General features: G+C 36.3%; 1 protein-coding gene across 2 annotated transcripts in view; it reads right to left on the bottom strand.

Moving 5' to 3' along the window:
- LOC100704890 (zeta-sarcoglycan) overlaps nt 1–19,439 on the bottom strand; it is a 325,170-nt gene that overhangs the window by 96,140 nt on the left and 209,591 nt on the right. For both annotated transcript variants that reach the window (XM_005454752.4, XM_005454753.4), the window contains exon 3: nt 4,966–5,067. In XM_005454752.4, coding sequence (XP_005454809.1) covers nt 4,966–5,067 — 102 coding nt within the window. The remainder of the gene's footprint in view (nt 1–4,965; nt 5,068–19,439) is intronic.

Below are 19,439 nucleotides of genomic sequence, written 5' to 3'. Positions count from 1 at the left end.
CTTTGCCTCCCTCTCACTTCTTTACTTCACTGTGACCTCCTTTCCCTCTTTTTTCTATTCCTTCCCTTCCTCTCTCAGCAATTATGTTTCTCTTTCTTGCACTCAGCTTATACAACCCACCCCTCCAATCTACTTTCTCCCCATGTCTCTCTTTCTGTTAGTGTGTGGTTTATATGCAGTTTTCTGTATTTAGCTCTCACTTGGAGTCACAATGTTCCATTTACTGCTCCGACAATGCACTGCTGGGGGATGGCCTCGATTATGCAAAATGTTTGTGTGTAAAGATGTGATGTTTTTGAGCAAGACATAATACAGCTGTGTGGGAGGGATGTCATCTTCATCCTTTTCCTCTGCTCTTTTACATTTCTTTATATCATATTTTTTTCTAAAATTGAAAAAGCTATTAAACTTTTCATATTTGCAGTATTTATTTACTTTTGTGGATTATCAAACTGTCTTTTGGACACCAAACAGTTGTGTTGAAAATTAGGCTCATATTATGGACACAAATCATATAGTGAAAAATAAATCTGTCACAGTTCTGATTGAAATTTATTCTTTATCACAATCAAATATTTTTTCCTCTTCAGATCCTAGACTTTTTCTGGTGAACAGCTAAACACATATCTGAGCTGAAGCCTCCCACTGATGCCACAAACCCAGGCTTTATTTTCTATTTTCTCCCCTGTTTTTGTGGCCCCACTTTTGTAAGTTTTTTTCTACCTCTTCCCTTCTTTTTGATGTAGGCTTGTAGAAATACTGTATCGCCCAAACTATACAAAACCTCTGAGTACTAATTAATGTAGCAATCTCCTACCATGGCTGCCAACACTTGAATCTTCTTTGTCTAAGGAGTTTTATTTGTTTGTTTTTTATTGCAGAACTTCCTACAGCTGACTACTCATAAGTTCAGTTGGCTAAATAAACCTAAACCAAATCCTAATTTACTGTATCTGTGCATTTCCTGACCATTCATTTACATTTCATAGATTGGAAGCACCTTGCTAGAGAAAAGGGAAGGTATGTATTTACTAAAACGTTGTGTTTTGACAAAAAAAAAAAGTTATCTGCAGTTGAGAAATATTAGCAAAATAATAAATGATGAACTACATCACTATCTGCATTAATTGCAGACATGGGGCGTCCTCATTAGACTATCTATTTTGGAACACTCTGGAAAACACCACTGACAGAACCCTGATGGTTGTGCATACATAAGCATTAAAAAGTCCACTAAAGAGCACTAAGAATACTGACGTTTTCAGCTGCATAGATATTTATGGATTTTTCTATATTTACATTGCATTTTATTCTGCAGAGCAAATGCAAGCTAAAACAGGTGGTGTTGTCAGAGCAACAGATGTAGTTCACATCATGAAAATGTTCGAAGTGTCTTAGATTTGCATTATAATTTCGCAGGATAACATATCCTGTACACATGGCGTAAAAATCTGTCAAATCAAAAATGTGGAGCTACCCCTTGAGAATAAGGGAGCAGATGAAAGTCAGTATATTTCAATATATTTCAGTTGTTCTTTCCGTGAACAATATGTTCTTGGTTGTTTTTTTTTAAACAAAATGTATGCTGATACATAGTAATAACTTTTCTGTTCTTTTGTCTTTAATGAGCTTTTAAGTTTTTAGTACTACTATAGCCATGTGCCAATAAATAAATACACAAATAACACGGTTGTGAATGGGTGTGATTTGAACTGTTACATACTTGCAGACTGTATGGGCCAGAAAAGAGAAGGGATGACCAAATATCATGTATAACAATTAATAATATGCTATGTTTATGATTTCAAAGGAAGCTTATTCCATTATGTAATTATTAGGGCGAGCTTATATGACTGAATAAAGGCATTAGAATTGCATATTTGTTTATTCATGGTTTGGGTACGCTAGATTGCTGTGTCATGGAAAGTTATGAATATTTATTCAGCGATCGCTTCGATTCCATGAGAAGTTGTGTGGTATGTCATTGCACAGTTCAAACTTTGGAATGACTGTCTACTAGAAAAAACTTTTGAAAAGGAAATTTGTCATCAGGCATATTATAGTCTCTGCATTTGGGGAAATGTTTTCTCTTTAAATTAGATGCAACAAAATTTCTGTTATGTATCCAGGAAAAATCAAATGATTTGTACTGCCCAGCAGGTGCTAAACAGCGTAAGATAAAGCAACATTTGTAGCTTTTTTTAAATTAACTTTGCAATATATTCCCTTATCACAGCATTTTTTCCTGCACCTTATTATTTCCTCCGAGGCTTATTTCTGTTTCTATTCCTTACTATGTTTCTGTATCTGTTCACAAAACAAGCAGTAGACCTAAGGTTCTTAAGGAGATTTTTTTTTGGATACTTCTTATTCAGCATGCTCTCCCTGAATGCAACCAAACTTCACAGTAAAAGTGTGGCAACAGTCAATATCAAAATAAGAGCATGCCTGCTGTTTAGAAAATGTGAGGGCAACCTCCTGTTTGCTTTCATGTAAAGCAATATATTCATACATCTCAAGCACACAAACTTGCAAATACACAAATATACCTTGGCCTTCACAGAAACACAAAACATCAATATCTATTCAAAATAAAGTAAAGGAGAAACATTTTGGGGCAAAAGTATGAAAGCTATTTATAAAGGTGCACACGCTGACTCAGAGACACAATAGTAGAAAATCACATACAGCCAAAGCACACAGTCTGTTGCTAAAAAGGCACGCATAAGCAAACTGTTATCACTCTGTCAACAACATAGTTTGTCATCTGTTGTCATGATGTGTTTTGTGCTCAAGCGACTTAAATTAGCTTTATACCTACCAAGAAAACTTTACTAAGGGATTTCGTGAGACAAGGTTAATAACATGTACAGTGGTCCCTCGCTATAACGTGGTACACCTTTCACGGCCTCGCTGTTTCGCAGATTTTTTTGTGCAATTTTGCATGTTTTTGGGGGGGTTTTTTTATAGTGCATTGTGTTCTGCGTCCTGATTGGCTGTAGACCATTGTCAATCAATCTCGTGCCGAGTCTCCTGTATAGTACGGGATGCGTTCAGCTTGTCAAATTTACATAAATCTTCGATCCCTAGCAGTGTGACTCTGAAGTGCTGTACTGTATGTTTGTAAGTCTTCTCCAACAAACGCAACAATGTCGACGAAACGTTTTGCGCTTTGGTTTCATTCTATAATACTGGACTTATTTTTCTATGAAGGTTTGAACTTTGAGAGGTTTTTAACAAGAGAGGAAATGTTTGTGCCTGTCTGAGAAAAGTGTGTAGTGAGGGGTTTTACAGTCTTAAAACATCTGTAATAATTGTAAAAAATAAAGTTGGCTACTTGTCAGATTTCGCCTATCGCGGGTTATTTTTAGAACGCAACTCCCACTGCAGGAACCACTGCACTTCAATTTCTATGTTCAGATTAGACAACTGTGCTTCATTCATGGCAATCCTGGAGAGAGGACATTGAGATAAAGTCAAATCAGTTTACTCATGCTGATGTGAGTGTGTAATAAAGTATTCAGTGGAATACAGTAAGATGGCAGATAACACTTGATAAATATTAATGCTGGAATACATACATTAACAGCATTTTCTCTGACATCTCTGAAGATCTATATTGTTGAATAGAAAGAAGCTACAGTGTTTAGAAACAATATCCATCAAGTAAATCATTTTACTATCAGCATGCCATTAGGAATTATTACATCAAACTACTGAGTAGGTTAATTCAATCACTTCAGCTCATGTATGAACTCAAGCGAATGAGTAATGAGGACAAAAAAGCAAAAAAAATAGCAACACACATTATTAGTTTTTGATTGAGATGCCAAATTACAGTTTACTTGCATTCCTGAACAGAAAATTGAATAATTGTTAAATATTATGCTGAATGTTATGGGATCAGTGAAAATGAATGTTATTTTGAATATTATGGTTGCTTCATTTCTGAGAAGTTTGGGTATAAAAATATGAGCTCAGTTTATTATTTGCCTAATTTATAACTATGTAATTTTTAAACAAGCATTTGACAGATTTCTTCTGTGATCTAATACATTTTAATATATATATATATATATATATATTTTCTTGATTCTCTCATTTCTTCGGATTATCATGCCATATTATGCAACAATGTGGATGTGAATCCAACTAAAAGCATTTATGACACTTCTGCCTTTTTCACTTCTCTTCTTTGTTCTCTCCCCTAATTACTTTGTTCTCCCCTTCATTTGTGTTCATCTCCCTTTACTTATTCTACAACCCTACTTGTCACACTTCATGTGAAGAACCATTAGCTTTATCTGGATAATAGAACATCTCTGAGCAATGTTGGGATTATACACATTTATCTTCCAAGAATTTTAGTTGAACACTAATAAAACAATAATAAAAAAAAAAACCCTGCATGGAGTATCATTCATAAATGCATTGTCCTGTTTCTTTCTGTTCTACTTTATCGTACCATTAATCTCTTATTGTGCAACTGAACATCAACCTCTTCGAATCCCATTCGCTCAACATGAATACACCCATACAATTTCTTTGTGGCAGCATGATAAAGCCCCCTGCTCGATTTCATATAAAAAACATACACAAGCACGCGTGCACACACTGACACAAGTGTCGTTGTAAAGTAAGTGTCCATGTTGCCTTAGCTGCTGAGATTGATGATGACTCTGTGTATGATGGAGACAGGGAAGTGGTGGTTCATATGTACAGCTATATTATGTTACACACATAACAAACAGACCCTGACTGCAGGGAACAACATCTGATGTCTGCTAATTATAGAGGCTGGTATACAGAGGTGTACACAGAGGCACGCAATCAACTCATATAACTCATATATCTTTTTTCTATAATGCAGCAGGGCTTTTTTAGCAGTATCGAGCACAGACACACATAATGTAATAAATACATATACATGCAAACAGTCACACACAAATCGACATGTGTTCTTACCCTACGAGACTGGATCTCTTTCACATATAAAGGCAATAAGAATTCTGACACTCCTTCAAGTCTCACGCCTTCTTTGGTCACCCGCAGATTCCCCATACCATCCTAGAAAAAGGTGTGAGATAGACAATACAGTTTTTAAAAAGTTAATGACAAGCCAAAACAATACATATGGAATTCTCATCCAGTGATATTTAGATATTTATTAAAAATGGTACAACAATGTATTATTAGTGCACACACAAGGAGTCAAACGCACACAGTAATCTGAGAAGTTATACAGTTTTTTTCGTCATTTTATTGTGCATACTGTGTCAGCATTGGAAAGTTAATGCAGTTGCCCCTTATTCATCTACTCATATATGTATTTGATAAAAAATATATTTAAGGGAGCTCAGTTTACAAAATCCAAGCTCCTATACAACATTTTTCTTTTGCTTTATCAGCTAGTGTGAATAGCAGTACTTGACACAATTATATATATATCTGAAGATCTTAAATGGAAATAATTGAAAATACGTTGACAGCTTTTAAGGCTCTCTAGACACCAAGTACTCAGTAATATTAGGCACTGATAAGCAGCATTTATTCTCAAATTCTGGGTTCATCAACAGTCAGTATATAGATATTATATTTAATTATCAATGGAAAATCATTATTTTTATCATTTATTACGTTAGCATTTAATTCAACACCAAAAAGTGTTATGTAATTATGAAATAACTAATCACAAACAATGTGTAACTAGAAATAAAGTCATGCTGGACACACATATTCTATTAATTTGGCATTCAGCAACAAAGTCTCATAAGAGCTCTAGTTTTTCTGTGCTAACACAATAGTTGCTTTATCCTAGTCAAAGCAATGGAGTGGCAGACAACCATTTAGCTTACAACACAGAAATAAAACAGTAGAAATAAATTTTAGCTGGTCAAAAAGACAGATGAAAGAAATCCATGAAGTTTGGCGAGTGAAAAAGAGGATAACTGGAAGAAGGATGTGTTGTGGTAGCCATCTTCTAAGAAAGGCTTTGTGCTAAAATGAACTTTGCAGTGACTTTGAACTGCTATTAACTTGTATTGCCATTACAATAACTGCCAAGAAAGATTTGATGAGTATAAATTAATGTTTTCTCTAAATTTCTAAAAGCTCTTATGACAACTATATCAACAGTAAGGGTTATATAAATATGCGCATCACTGCTCTGACTAAATCTGGTTTTATGGTCTCACGAATGTGTCTGCCCGCGTACATGATTCAGGCCAGGTAGAGCGGTTTTCACCCCCCCAGACACGCCCCAATGCAGTTCTCCAAGATCCTGACTATGCGACGCTGGCAGCAGATGACAGAAGCGATTGTTGAATGTCGATTGGTTGACAGGTGGGCTGAAATAGAGAAAGGCGCAACAGCGGAGTTCACCCGGAAGGGTAAAAACTTCAAAGGTCAAAAATTACAGCATCAAAAGCACAGACAGAGGCTGCAGTGAAAAATTTCATTGTTTTTAACACTCAGTTCCACTTCAGCAATTTGTATGTCATAACTTTGCTCTCCTTTCAATAGTGGCCCACAGACCTGCTGTACCACACACTTGGTACAATGCCTCCATCTGACAACAAAGCTCACTCCAGGCAGACGTGCAGTCCTACTTCTGCTCGACCATGAAACCAGCTTCAGGCTTGTGCTTCTGCTCACATCAAAGCAATGTTTCTGGTGAGCTTTCTGACTGTGTTTGATAAAAATGGCTTAATACTGGTCGGCTGTGCTGCATTTTCCAGATTCCACATGGATAAATGCTCATGATATCGTTATATCAGACTTAAATGGTTCATTTCAGTTCCTTTGAAACAGACATCCCGGGTATGAGGAAAGTCCAGCCTCTTATAGAGTAAAAAGGCAGCTCGTGTACTATGTCAGATGGGTGGTTAGGAGAGTGCAGAGTCCAAAAATGTGTAACAGATTTGTTGTTAGAGTTTGGTGAGTCTTTTTGATTCCGTAAGAGATGCTGAGCAGTTATTACTGTCAGTTATTCAGTTATTACAAACAACTCTGAAGGGTTTACTAATCAAAAGAAATGAGTTAAAATGCTTAAAAAAGGAAAAAAAATACAAAATTTGGAAAAAGGATCAAGAAATTTTAAACAAAGTAAATAGAGGCTGGGGAGATGGCAACCTTCTTATTGCCTCATTACTTTACAGTGCAATTGCTATTTGAAGTCTTATGATTCAGACAGTCTGTGAAGTGACTGAAACTAAAACATTCTGTATTGAACCTTTTCCAGATTCAACTGAAATATGTGTTTCTCAGTCACAACAAATTAGTCTTGCCTCTTTGGCTTCCAGTTTTCTTTTCATGCTCAAAATGTTTGACAAAGTGTTCATGGAAATAGTGATTCTGATCCCATTGATTATCATTAATTGTTAGCAACAGCAAAGCAGCAGAGCCTTTCAAATTGCAATAGTGCTCAAAGAATAAAGACCAACTTGGAGAAATTTGTAGGATAAAACAATGAGTAATGGTAAAGAGATTATCTCATATAACATGTACCCCAGAGGGTGGTATATACATGCCCCCAGCCCCACCCCCACCCACCCACCCATACATACATATATACATACATACATACATAATTAGCTAAGCCTGAATTCAAACTCACTAAATATCCTGCTGTAAATCTTTTATTCTTTCCTCTCTCCCAGTTTCGATGCCCTCTCTCAATTACAAAAATATGAATATGATTATGTGGCTGTAATTCAGGAGGTGGAGCAGGTGATTGGAAGGTTAGTAGTTTTACCGGGAAACCAGCCCTAAGCAGATAACAAGTATGTAATTTAGAAGTTGGATTTATCAAAAAAAAAAAAAAATTAAACAATAATTAATGAACAAAACAAATATTTTTCAAGCCATGCCTTATACCTTATTGTATGTGCAAGTATAAAAAGATCATTTTAACTTGGTGCTATGTGGTTGCTAGAGCATATGAAGATGTCTAATATGTGATATCAGTAAGAACCTTCAGCAGCTGAAGATGTGCTGTTGTGTTTACCAATTCTGATCATGTAGGAAGAGTTAGTGACCAAAGAAACCTTTTATCTGCCAACATGCTTTTTTCCCCCAAAATAAGTATGTGTATTTTTCATTTATACAATACTACGTTACAAACTGAATGAGATTAGTTGGATGAATACAATGAATGCATAAAAGAAATGTAAAAATCAGTTTGATTTTAATTACAATGGCTAATAAGAGAGATGTTTTGTATGTCTTTTTCAACTAAGCGTGCTTCATTGCTAAGAAATCTACAGGTGCTTGTCCCCTCAAATACCTACTGGAGATACATTTTCTGTGTCATTATTACACAGTAAAGTACACTCCCTTGCCTCTGTACTTACTTATTACTGAATTATTTTGGAAATAAGTGTGAGCTTATGAAATTTCCGAGTTATTGTTGTAGATAGTTTTTTGAAATAGATATTTTTTTAAAGTTATTTTAACCCTGAACCACGATTTTTCTAATCCTAACCAAGCCATTTTCTTGCCTACATCGAACCAAAGTCTACCTGAAAACCAGATGCAAAAGAACAAGAAAATAATTCTGTTAGAAAGCCCTTAAGGCAATCTTCTCCCACTTGCACTCTTGGCCCATATTGAGAAGGACCTGAGGGAGGTTTTCAGAATCAATAAACCCTTAAACACAAAACTCTTCAGGGTTAACTTCTTCTTCACTAATGCTATTTACTTTAAATAAACAGAGTGGTGAAAGGCAAATATACAAAAAAAGGCTATGAAAACTTTGAAAGGTATATCAAATGTCAAAGACACACTTCTTTAAAACCATAAAGTCTGTGAATTACAATAATGAAGGGCCTTTTTGTGAAATGGAACAACCATAAATAAGAAGTTGCCAGGTAGTAATGGTGGTCCTTGCACACAGGTACGGTAAAAGAAAAGGCATGATATTTAAAACATGAACTACTGTTTCTTACTCAAGTCATGAAAACATGATGCAGCATTTCAAATATCACCAAAATGTCTTCAAGACCAGTTAACCTATATTTCTAAAGTAGGGATGTCAAAGTGATTTTACATTGAGGGCGACATGCAGCCCACTTTGATCCTAAGTGGGCCAGAGCAGAAAAACTTCAATTTTTAACTACACACTTAGTTCATGGTATATCTTAATATAAGATAAAAAAAGTGCAATTTCAACAGCATATGTCAGTTCTCTGACATGATAAATGTGTAAAAAAACAGAAAACGTTCTAGTAATTCACTGACCAGATTGTCTGTATTTATAAAGCCTAAGGTTTTCGTTGATTGATGAAGATTTTCTTGTTTTAACCAAAAATTCTATACTATTCAGTGTAAAATATAAACTTTTCTGTCATTTAAATGTTTATCTATTACTTAACAACTCTGGTTTAGTGCGCATAGCTATGGGGGAGGTCTTCACCAGCAGGAAAAGCTGTAAAACTTCAACCTCCTTCATATTTTCCAAACCCATCTAGCAGCCCTAATTGGATATTTTGCCATGCCAGTTTTAGCCCCTTGATTGACACTGCTGTACTAGAGCTTAACAGAGAAGCACTGTGATGGCCTTACAATCACACATCTATCTTGTTGGTAATTCCATGTATAGCTGTGGTAACATATCCATGCTAGGGGTGCTGTGGATTTGATGTAGCATACCTAAAATGGGCGTGTTTGTGTTCCCTATGTGTAAGGTAAAGAGAATGTGCACATTTATAGACATCCTCTTCAACACAGTGGCTTTAAAGGGAATGATGGATTCCCTCATCATGACGAGGTTAACTAGTAAACTGTCCCATTAGATGAAACCATACCATATGCAAGGTTATGCACACAGTACACCCACACCAGTCGTATACAAACGAAAGACATGTTTATCACAATGACTTTTCAGCGTCCAAACATAGACATGCACGTGCAAAGACACATAATAGGTCTGTGTGTCCCTGTGATGATGGATAGGCTGGGAAACTATTTTGCAGGGGCTTCTAATATTCAGGAGTGTTGTAATTTTTCATACAACCTTTTATGTCATCCAGTAGACCCAGAGAAAAAGAGAGAGCAAGAGGGAGTGAGTACAGTGTCACCTTTGGTTAGAAAAAAACAGCTGGAAAAATTGCTTAAGGGATGCACAAATTGGGAAACTATAAAACTGCTTTGGTTGCTCCTTGGCTTGTTGAACTGAGACACTATGTGAGGGTTTAAAAAAAAAGATTTGTATGGCAAAATGTTAACTTTTTTAAAAGTTAATTTGGACCTTTTAATTTTAATATACCATTGAAAAACATTTGAATTCAAAAGCATTTCTGTGAATGCTTAGTGAGTAATATAAATAATTAAATTTAAAAAAGTTTTAGTTTGACCACGGAATGGCTAATAACAAAACAAACCACGAGTCCTAGTGACTTGTTGTCAGATTAGTGTACTGCAGGTGATAGTTTGGAATATCTATGAATTTTTGCAAACTGCAAAATCCATGTCACATTACAGAATTTTTTCAGTTTTTCAATTTTGCACATGAGGCATTAACAGCTTAAGAGCTCCTTCTGGAATGTATGCCAAAAAAAATATGAACTTATAGAATTTTTATTGGTTATCTTTCTCTTCTCTCACTTTTCCACTGCATTTCTTATCTTTCTCTCTTGCTTTTTCCACATATTTCACAACTCACTCGATTTTATGGTGCACCAGCACGGCTCTAACAGTGCCAGACTCAGATTAAAGGATGGAGTCTAAAATGGTTTAACCACACACATGATATGCAGTGCAGCCAAAGTAATTTCCTTCATCAAGAATTTCAAGTGTTTTGTATATATGAGCTGAAATTTTGTTTAAAGTAAAGCTTTAATGTCCGCAAATTACCAAGGTGTCCAGTTAGCGTTCACAACAGCCAAGTAGCAAAGCAGCCATTGAAGAGTTACAAAAGAATTCAACCATAACTGTCCATAGTGCACATTAAAAAAAGTATATTGTCTTCCTTCCACTTCAGGCTTTTTACTGTACAATAAATAAAACAAATAAAGCCTTGTGTTTATTATTGGAGACATGCTTACATATCGAATTCATGCTGTTTAAAAATTAGCCATTGTGGATTCCTCTCCCATATGCTCTGTTAATTTGCTGTTGCTGCTGCCATTTGCTGTTAAAGCAAACTCAGCACATTCCCCATCTGTTTCACATTAAAACACTTTGAAAGAATTCAACCCCCTTAACTGCTCACTTACCTACAAGGCCTTTTTGTAAAATATCAGCAGACAATTTTCATCTATCAGCACTGATGCAGAAAGGTCAGAGACTAACCGCTATTATAAAAGTGATCATAATTATAGCCATAAATGATGTAATGTGTTAATAATATATAAAATCCAAAATGTACTTTTCATCCTTTCCTATTTGTTTCCTTTAATCTAGAGTAATTTTGCATACACTAGACCTCATGTTGGGAAGTATTCGTTGTTAACTGAACAATCAGTTCTCATACTTACCACGTGGAATCAAGAAGATTGACGAGGGAATAACAATCACAGTCAGATGAAAAGGGATATTTTAAATTGCAAGCCTTCTACTGTGCTTCTGGTCAGAAGTTTCACGTTGCTATGATTATTTTATCTGCATATCAAGCAGATAGAAAGAAAACAAAAGTCAATCAAACAAGCTTTTTTCTTTTTCAGCACTTGTGCTAAAATCAGTGGTAGTGCTGTGCAGTACTAGAAATGTTTGTATCAGTTTGATAATAAGTAAATAGAGGGCCAGTATTGCTAATAGCCATACTGATACTTTTAACCTATAAGGGTAACTTATGTAAGGAATAGCAGTGTGTCATGATTTATGAGCTGCATCAGTAACTGAGTTTTTTTGGAGACCTAGAATCTGAACGTACCTCTGTATCTCTACAACACTCTGTGTCAGTTTTCATTATTTAAATATGCTATAGGCTATAAATAAAATAGACATGACAGTAACCACAAAAAGGTTCATATGCTGGTATTGATCCAATACCAGTGCTGGTGTCAATGCTATTTGTGTTGATGTGTGCGACCATAGCTGTACCTGTTAATCGAACACCGTAACAATAAAGTAATGTAATGTAATGAATTACTTTCTCTGTGGTGTAATGTATTACTTTTTAAAATAACAACCCTAACAATGTTCTCAACACAGAAATAAGAAATTGACAGAGTTCAAGTTAAACACACTAGTAATTATAGTATTGTTCCAAGAGAGAGTGTCTTCAAAATATGCTGGCATTCCCGCAGCTCTGACAGGCTAGAGAAACAAGCTAGACAGCTTGACTTAATATCTCTTTTTCTCAGAATGTGAAGTCTTTTCATTTCTGTGTTACATTAGTTGTTTATTGTACACTGAAGGTGCAGTTGAAACTGACCATTTAACATCATCCTCACCCACACATGGAACAGAAAGTTTTCCATTATAACCTGAGGCACCAGATCAATACCAAGCATAAAAACAGATAGTTAAACTAACCTTGAACTAAAAGTTCCAACCACTCTCATGCAAGAGTATGAACCCTAATCATGGTATATAAATTAGTATATATTTTCAAGTTTTGGAATCTAAATGCATCTTGATGCAGTGGCTCTGTCACCTCAAGCCAAAAGCATTGTGGGTTCAAACCTCCTGGTCAGCTTCCTGTGTCTACAAGAAATGGTTAGACACTAAATTGGCTGTAAATGTGGATGCATGTGTGTGGTTGTCTCTCTGTCTCTCTTTGAATGAACTGTCCGTCTGTTAAGGGTGTACCCTGGCCCCACGTTCTGGAAAGGCTTTTCTTTTCTTTAGTAACTGAACTTTCTGCTATGATGATGTAGCTACCGGGGAGGGACTGCTTGACACAGGATGACAAATATTAACCTTTCCAAAGTACTGGGTTGCGTTGACCACAGCTGTACACGAATAGACATCTCTTAGTGTCCACAAATGATGCACTTGCTCAGTCTCCTTTGTGTGAGCCACCACCTGCGTCCTGAATCACCTTTGACTGACAAATGACAGCAAAGAGTATCCTGCTGCTTTGCCCAGTCCACACAAACCACTCATCCACACAAATTGCACAGAATATCACAAAGGGACAAGCTGACAAGTGCAGTTAACATCACCTTGCTTTCACCAACAGCTGTGCCCCACTTCACCTCTATAGCCTGAGAGACAGTCTGACTGACAAATGACAGCAAAGGTTTAATGCCTTCTCACACTTGTGTTTGTCTACTTGCCCCACAGCTGTCACCCCACTCAGTCTTGTTGTAAAAAATAAAATAAATCTAAAGTGTTAGGTCAATGGGGAGAGAAAAGAAATAATCCTGCAAGGCTCAGTGGTTAGATGAATGCTTGCCACTCGCAATTGGACAAATAATTCAAAAGAACTTGTCACCGACTCTCAAGACGTTGGAGTGCCGAAAACTCGCATTACTGAAAGGACCCATGTATTATTTTGAGGTTTAATGAGTGCAAGATCAATGTATAACTTGTCCATATTTTTAGAAATTCATCATTTAACTTGTTTCAATACTTCAACAAGTCTCCTTGTTTCTGTTATGCAATTATGCCTAAACTTTGCATACGTTATTTTAGTTTAAGACAGATTAATGTTCATAGCACAGAACATTAATCATAACAGTCTTAACTCCACTATAATGGAATTAGGACTGTTATTGATATAGCTATCCTCAGGGGTTAGAGTGGAATGTGGCAGGTGGGGAAACCTTAGGTTCCAGTGTGGCAGTGCAGTGTAGAAAATCTGACTCAAATTGAAATTGAGTCACTTAATAATTTATTTTTAAAGCTCCAGCTTAATCAGCTACCTGTGCTACTAGTGCTCTGAGGTTTACTGCTCTTCATTGATTTAGCTGAATGCTTATTACAACACATAAGCAGATGTTACACGAGGCATTATTGCTTCTTTTCAACACCTCCAAGCCAGAATAGCAAAAACGGGGAATTAGGTATCATCAGTTTAAACTGATGACTCCTCTTAAAGTCCCTCCAGAACCAACACCTATTAGTCTGCAACTATATTAAAACACATGCAGGCATTTATTTGGGCCGTTATTTTAAAATAGTAAATGTAAATGAACGCCATGTCAGTGGTGAGCATGACATTAAAACTCCATCCAGTCAATGATTTATATATATGTGTTTCTGTCATATATAAATATGACAGAAACACTTCCTTTTTGCCTGGAAGTTATAGTTCAAGCACAATTTCACAGCTGCAAAATTCTGCAATAGTCTCCATTTCTTCCCTTAAGCCACTTCAGTCACTTGGATGAGAGATGAAACGTTTCTCCCACTGAAAACGTTACGTCCAGTTGAATAGAATCGACTTTTTGGGATTTCCTTGCCTAGATGATTGAGCATGCATCAAGACGTCCCTCACTGAAAACTGTACTGCTAATTACCTAGTTTAGCTTGCATTTACTCTCTGGTATAAATTTGAATAACATGAAGTTATTATCATTTAATTTGTTGCCAGATGTGTTTCTCTCTGGATCTGTATAATGTCAACACATCAGACCCAGTGCCTGCTTAAAACAAACAAACAAAAAAAAAACAATCATACAAAAAAAACCCCATAAATTAGGACCAAACTGTACATGTAAGCTTTAAATTTACAGTTGGGCTTGCTCAGCCTACCTTTAAAAACAATCTCTCCTCTCCACTCCTCTCTCTCTTCTCTCTTTTTTCCATCTTTTTCCATCATTTTTTTCTCCTTTGGAAATAAAATAACTGTATCTATAGCAGGCACTCAGTGCCGAACAGCACTAACATGTGCTGAACTGTTTGAAATGATGCAATTAAAATTACCCGTGACTTAAAAAAAGAAATCATTCTGTTTCCTCCCTTAAGTACAGCTCGCTAAAAGCTGAAGTTCTGACAGTGAGTGGGAAGAGAAGGAAAAAAAGGATGTGTGCAAAAAGGACTATTAACTGTCTCTACCACATCAGCTTGAAGGACCACCAAGATGCAGTCAATGAAAAAGTATCTGGCTTGACAGTAGCCTTATCTGTAGTATTGCTCTCAATTACACATTAACTGAAGGTTCTACAATGCTGTTCCAGATTATTCCTTCTATTTTAACCTCTTCCTATTCCTCTATCCGTCTTTCATTTTACTTTACTTGTTAATCCTTTACTCACTATAGTTCTACATAGCAGGTTTAGAACCTTAGACAAAAGAGAAATAATAATGTGCACTGTTCTTGTCAATAGCTCCTTCCTCTTAATTTAATAGTCAATAAATGCCAATGCAGTTGGGTAATTAAAATATCATTATTATATTTGGACAACACTCAAGGTATTCTCAAGCATTTATAGTAACACGTATGAAGCCAGAAATAACACAAAATGTGGTTTTATTTTTAAAAAATGCTTTAAAAATCTTAAATTAAACACCTCCCACACGCATACAGACATTTAGCAAACAAGGTTTAGCTAAAGTTTATCTAAGGTAACAGCAGCATCCAAACAATTGAAAAAAATATATTGAATAGGAAGTGTTATTTAATTTAAATCGTATCCACAGTGAAGAAATCTACTGCAGAAGTGGCCTGGCTCTGTGGCTGTATTCACCAGTCCAAGAATTACTTCAGAGAACTCACACGCTTCTTTAACAATTTGAACTGGGTTTGTGCGAAGAACAAGCCCAATGTATTAGGCAGGGTACAAACTAACATAAAGCAAGACGAACAAATAAACCAACAACCAGAAAATGAAGACACTTATATACACACAGGGAGCTAATATTGACCTGAATGCAGAAAGAAAAGCAATTATCAAAATTAAATTGGAAGTAACAATAGATAAGGGAACACCACAGACAGAAAGATGCCAAGGAGGAAACACAAGAGAGATGGGGAGGAAAGAAAGACAAATGAACTAAAACCAGAAAACAAAACTCAACAGATACTTTATAAAAACACAGCAGTCTGCATTAACAATAATAAAAAAATGTTTTAACTAGCTTCTCAATTGTTAAACATGTATAATACATTCATTCATATTGTACAAGGTGCTAAAATTTCAGTCACCTGGAGGGTGTTTCCACAATCACTGGTAGCCCAGTGTTGTTTTTATTTCAAAAGAGAAGCAAAACCAGTCGTAGGAAGACATACTGTCTGAATCCACAGCGACTTGGTTTCAAGGGTAAAGCCTACATCTTGAAAGCAACACACAAATCCCAACAGCAGTTCAGCCCCCACATTCATGTACTGCATTAGCTAAACAGTCTGAACAGGGACTATTTAAAGGTACCAAGTGAGAAGCACAGAACTGCTAATATTGACTTGCAGATATTCAGAACAACTGCCGTCATTTATTTGCCTTCATAACACAGAGATCATATTTAATCAATAGTGCATCCATGTTGGAGAAGACTGTGTGAGTCTTCTGCATCTCAGTGGTGTTGTGGGGTTATAATAAAATAATCTGGCCCAGGTAAAACAGAATCAGATTTACTGCAAGTGTGATTTTAATGCTAGCAGCAATCTCACGTTTCAGCATTTACGCAACATCTGCAGGAATCTGTAGGAGTCATGCAGTAGGTTGTTGGCACTGCTTACAAGTCATCTTCAAGAGATTAAGTATTTTCAACCTGAACAAACTCAGCAAAAGTCCCTCTTTCTTCCTTGTTTTTCCTTTCTTTTTTTTTTCTTTTTTAACCAAACAACTGGACGTTAATCTTCTTTTTATATTACCGCATTTCTAAACTTTGGTTAAGGGTGCAGACTTCAGTGAGAGGGCAATACAGGGCTGATGCCTGCTATTGAATCTGCTGGCATGACTTCAATCCTTCTCCCTGAATACCTGAAGAGAGTAATAGTATTTTCAGCAGAGTTTGCTCAAGAAAACATGCCTGAGGGCCAAAGTACTTTAGGGAATGCTAGTCAAAATCCCAAAATGAAAAACATAACCACAGCCCAGTAGAACTTGTGGTATGAGTATGTCAACTCACTGTTGAAAGGTTGCTTGACTTACATAAAGTGAAGCCTTATGTAAGTCTAGGGATAATAAATATCTCCATAGCCAGAGAAGCCACCACATTTATCTATAACATTCATATAGTTTACACAGTAGTCCCTGTTATGTGATCCTAGTCTGATCTGAGCCGCTACATCCCATTTGCTATCCATGTCAACAGCCTTGTCCAGCATAAGTGTGCTAGCAGATGAAACTTTTTTATAGTTTTTTTTTATAGTACACAAAATAATGGGAAATGTTAGATGTAATTCTCATTAAGCCTTAGTCAAAACACTAGAAGCTGTTAATACATTTCTGTAATAACCATGCCATTCAATACAATTCCACAGCTGGTTTAGCAGCAATTCACTACATTCTGAGTTTAAATTACACTTGATGCACATGTGATGTGATGTTGCATGGCATGGTTTATATTAGAAAAAACTGAAACCTCATCCATTGCCTGGAGTTGCAAAGACATACTCTACTGAAAGCCAACACTGTGTCATATTCAATCACATCTTTCACTCACTCACTTCAATGAAGGCAGAATTTGGAAGTAAAACCACTTTGTAATTTGTCTATGTGACTGGAGTAATGCTTTTTAGCGTTCAAAACATGACAAGCTAGAACACAACCACCACTGAAGGGATGAAAACACAGAAAAAAATCATGCTGTGAAAACAAACCTAAACCAAACTTTCCAAAAATATTTTTCTCATTTTATTTTATTTTTTTGTATTTGAATAACAATGACATTAGATTTGTATCACCTCCTTTAAATTATTATTAGCGACTGATATGACATGATGTCTTACTGCAGAGTCAGTGCGTCTGTCTATATTGCTTCACACCCTTCACTCGCAGACCGAAAATAAACTAGGTGACCCTGCATCCATCCTACCCTGGATACCACATATGTGACTGGTTTAATGGTTTGTGGGTGACATATCATCATTGCTGGATCCTGTGGCCACTAGCTCCCCAGTCTGCCAATCATTTGCCTCCAAAGAGCACCCACACAGAGAGTATGTCTTCTTCCACTGTTGGGATTGTTTCTGAGTGACAAGCATAACAAAAATATATCTGCTTTCATCCACAGAGCCTATATTGATCCATTGTTGGCAAACAGGCAGAAAATAAAGGGACAAAGTTAAGTATTTTACTGTCTGTGATGCATCTGATTTTTGAGTGACACAGTGAGTAACAAGTGACAAAATATGTCTGGTTTCATCCGTCACCCATCCATTTCTGTCCTTCTTTTCTGCACAGTCTTTGTTTCTGCCATTTTTTTTCAACCCATCTGTCCGAGACATTTCTTTGTCCTCCACTGGTGGCATAACAAAATAAAGAGAAGAGGATAAGAAAACAGAATAATGTATAGCGATGCATAAATTATTTGTGAGCAGACATTCAGTAATAATGGCATGCTATGTAACTGCATAGCCAGTGTACTTCCAACGTGTTACACATCTGTACTACAACATAACAAAAATAGTGCATGACAGTGGCCATCTTGAATGACAAGTGACTGTTGATATGGCTGAAATCCCATGTCTACTATGTGGTCACTTGTCTGCCTGGAACTGATATGACCTGAATATCAAACAGAGTGGAAAATATTACTGGCTTCACTGCTGACAGACAAGTTATAGTAGATGCTTGTGTGCTGCTGTCCATGTTAATATCCAGATGCATTATTTGTCTCTGCACATGTCCTTCGTCTTGTGTTATGGGTAGATGAGAGCCCACCTAAACTGACAACAGTCTGTGTGTCCGGTTCACGTCTATGGTTACAATAATGGTATGGTACAATAATGTTATTTTAAATAAGAGCAGGTGGCAGTAAAAACAAATTAACATAAATCAGTTCATGCAGGTTAAACCTTAGGACAAAATTGTAAACATTGTTAGATTTTGTCTGTGTAAGTTTTTAGTCATTCAGGTCATGGTAGTCTAAGGAGCCTGGAAAGAAAGCCACTGAACTTCTTTAAGTTTTTTGAAGATGTTTGCCTCTTCGGGTCTAAAACCAAAATGTGGAGAGTCCCAGGTATTAATTGATGGTGCACATGATTAATAGTGGATCAATGACTCCTAAGGGACAACCCCCACTAGGGTTTAAATACCTGGGACTCTCCACCTTGTGGTTTTAGAACTAAACAAGCCTCTTGGATGAGAAGTGAAATATCTTCAAAAACCTTTGAAAAGTCCAGTCGCTAGCCCAGCTGCTACATTTCTAATACACATGGTTACCTTTTAGAGGCACCTGAAATGTAACTCCTTTGTATCTGTAATATTGTATGTGGGGATATAAAAACATCCTTTCTTGAGCACTGAGTGAAATTAGGTGCTGAGTTTATGGGATTTAAGTCTATTTATCATTAAACATGTATATAGCAGCCAACAGTGAAACTGTGTGCTTTTGTCTCAAGTGTTTAGTGTATGTGTAAGTGTATGTTTCTAGATGGTACAACAGTG

The sequence above is a fragment of the Oreochromis niloticus genome, linkage group LG6 (assembly GCF_001858045.2).
Source record: "Oreochromis niloticus isolate F11D_XX linkage group LG6, O_niloticus_UMD_NMBU, whole genome shotgun sequence".
NCBI lineage: Eukaryota > Metazoa > Chordata > Actinopteri > Cichliformes > Cichlidae > Oreochromis > Oreochromis niloticus.
The sequence above is the reverse complement of the archived record's forward strand: the minus strand, read 5'-3'. Positions and strand labels throughout refer to the sequence as shown.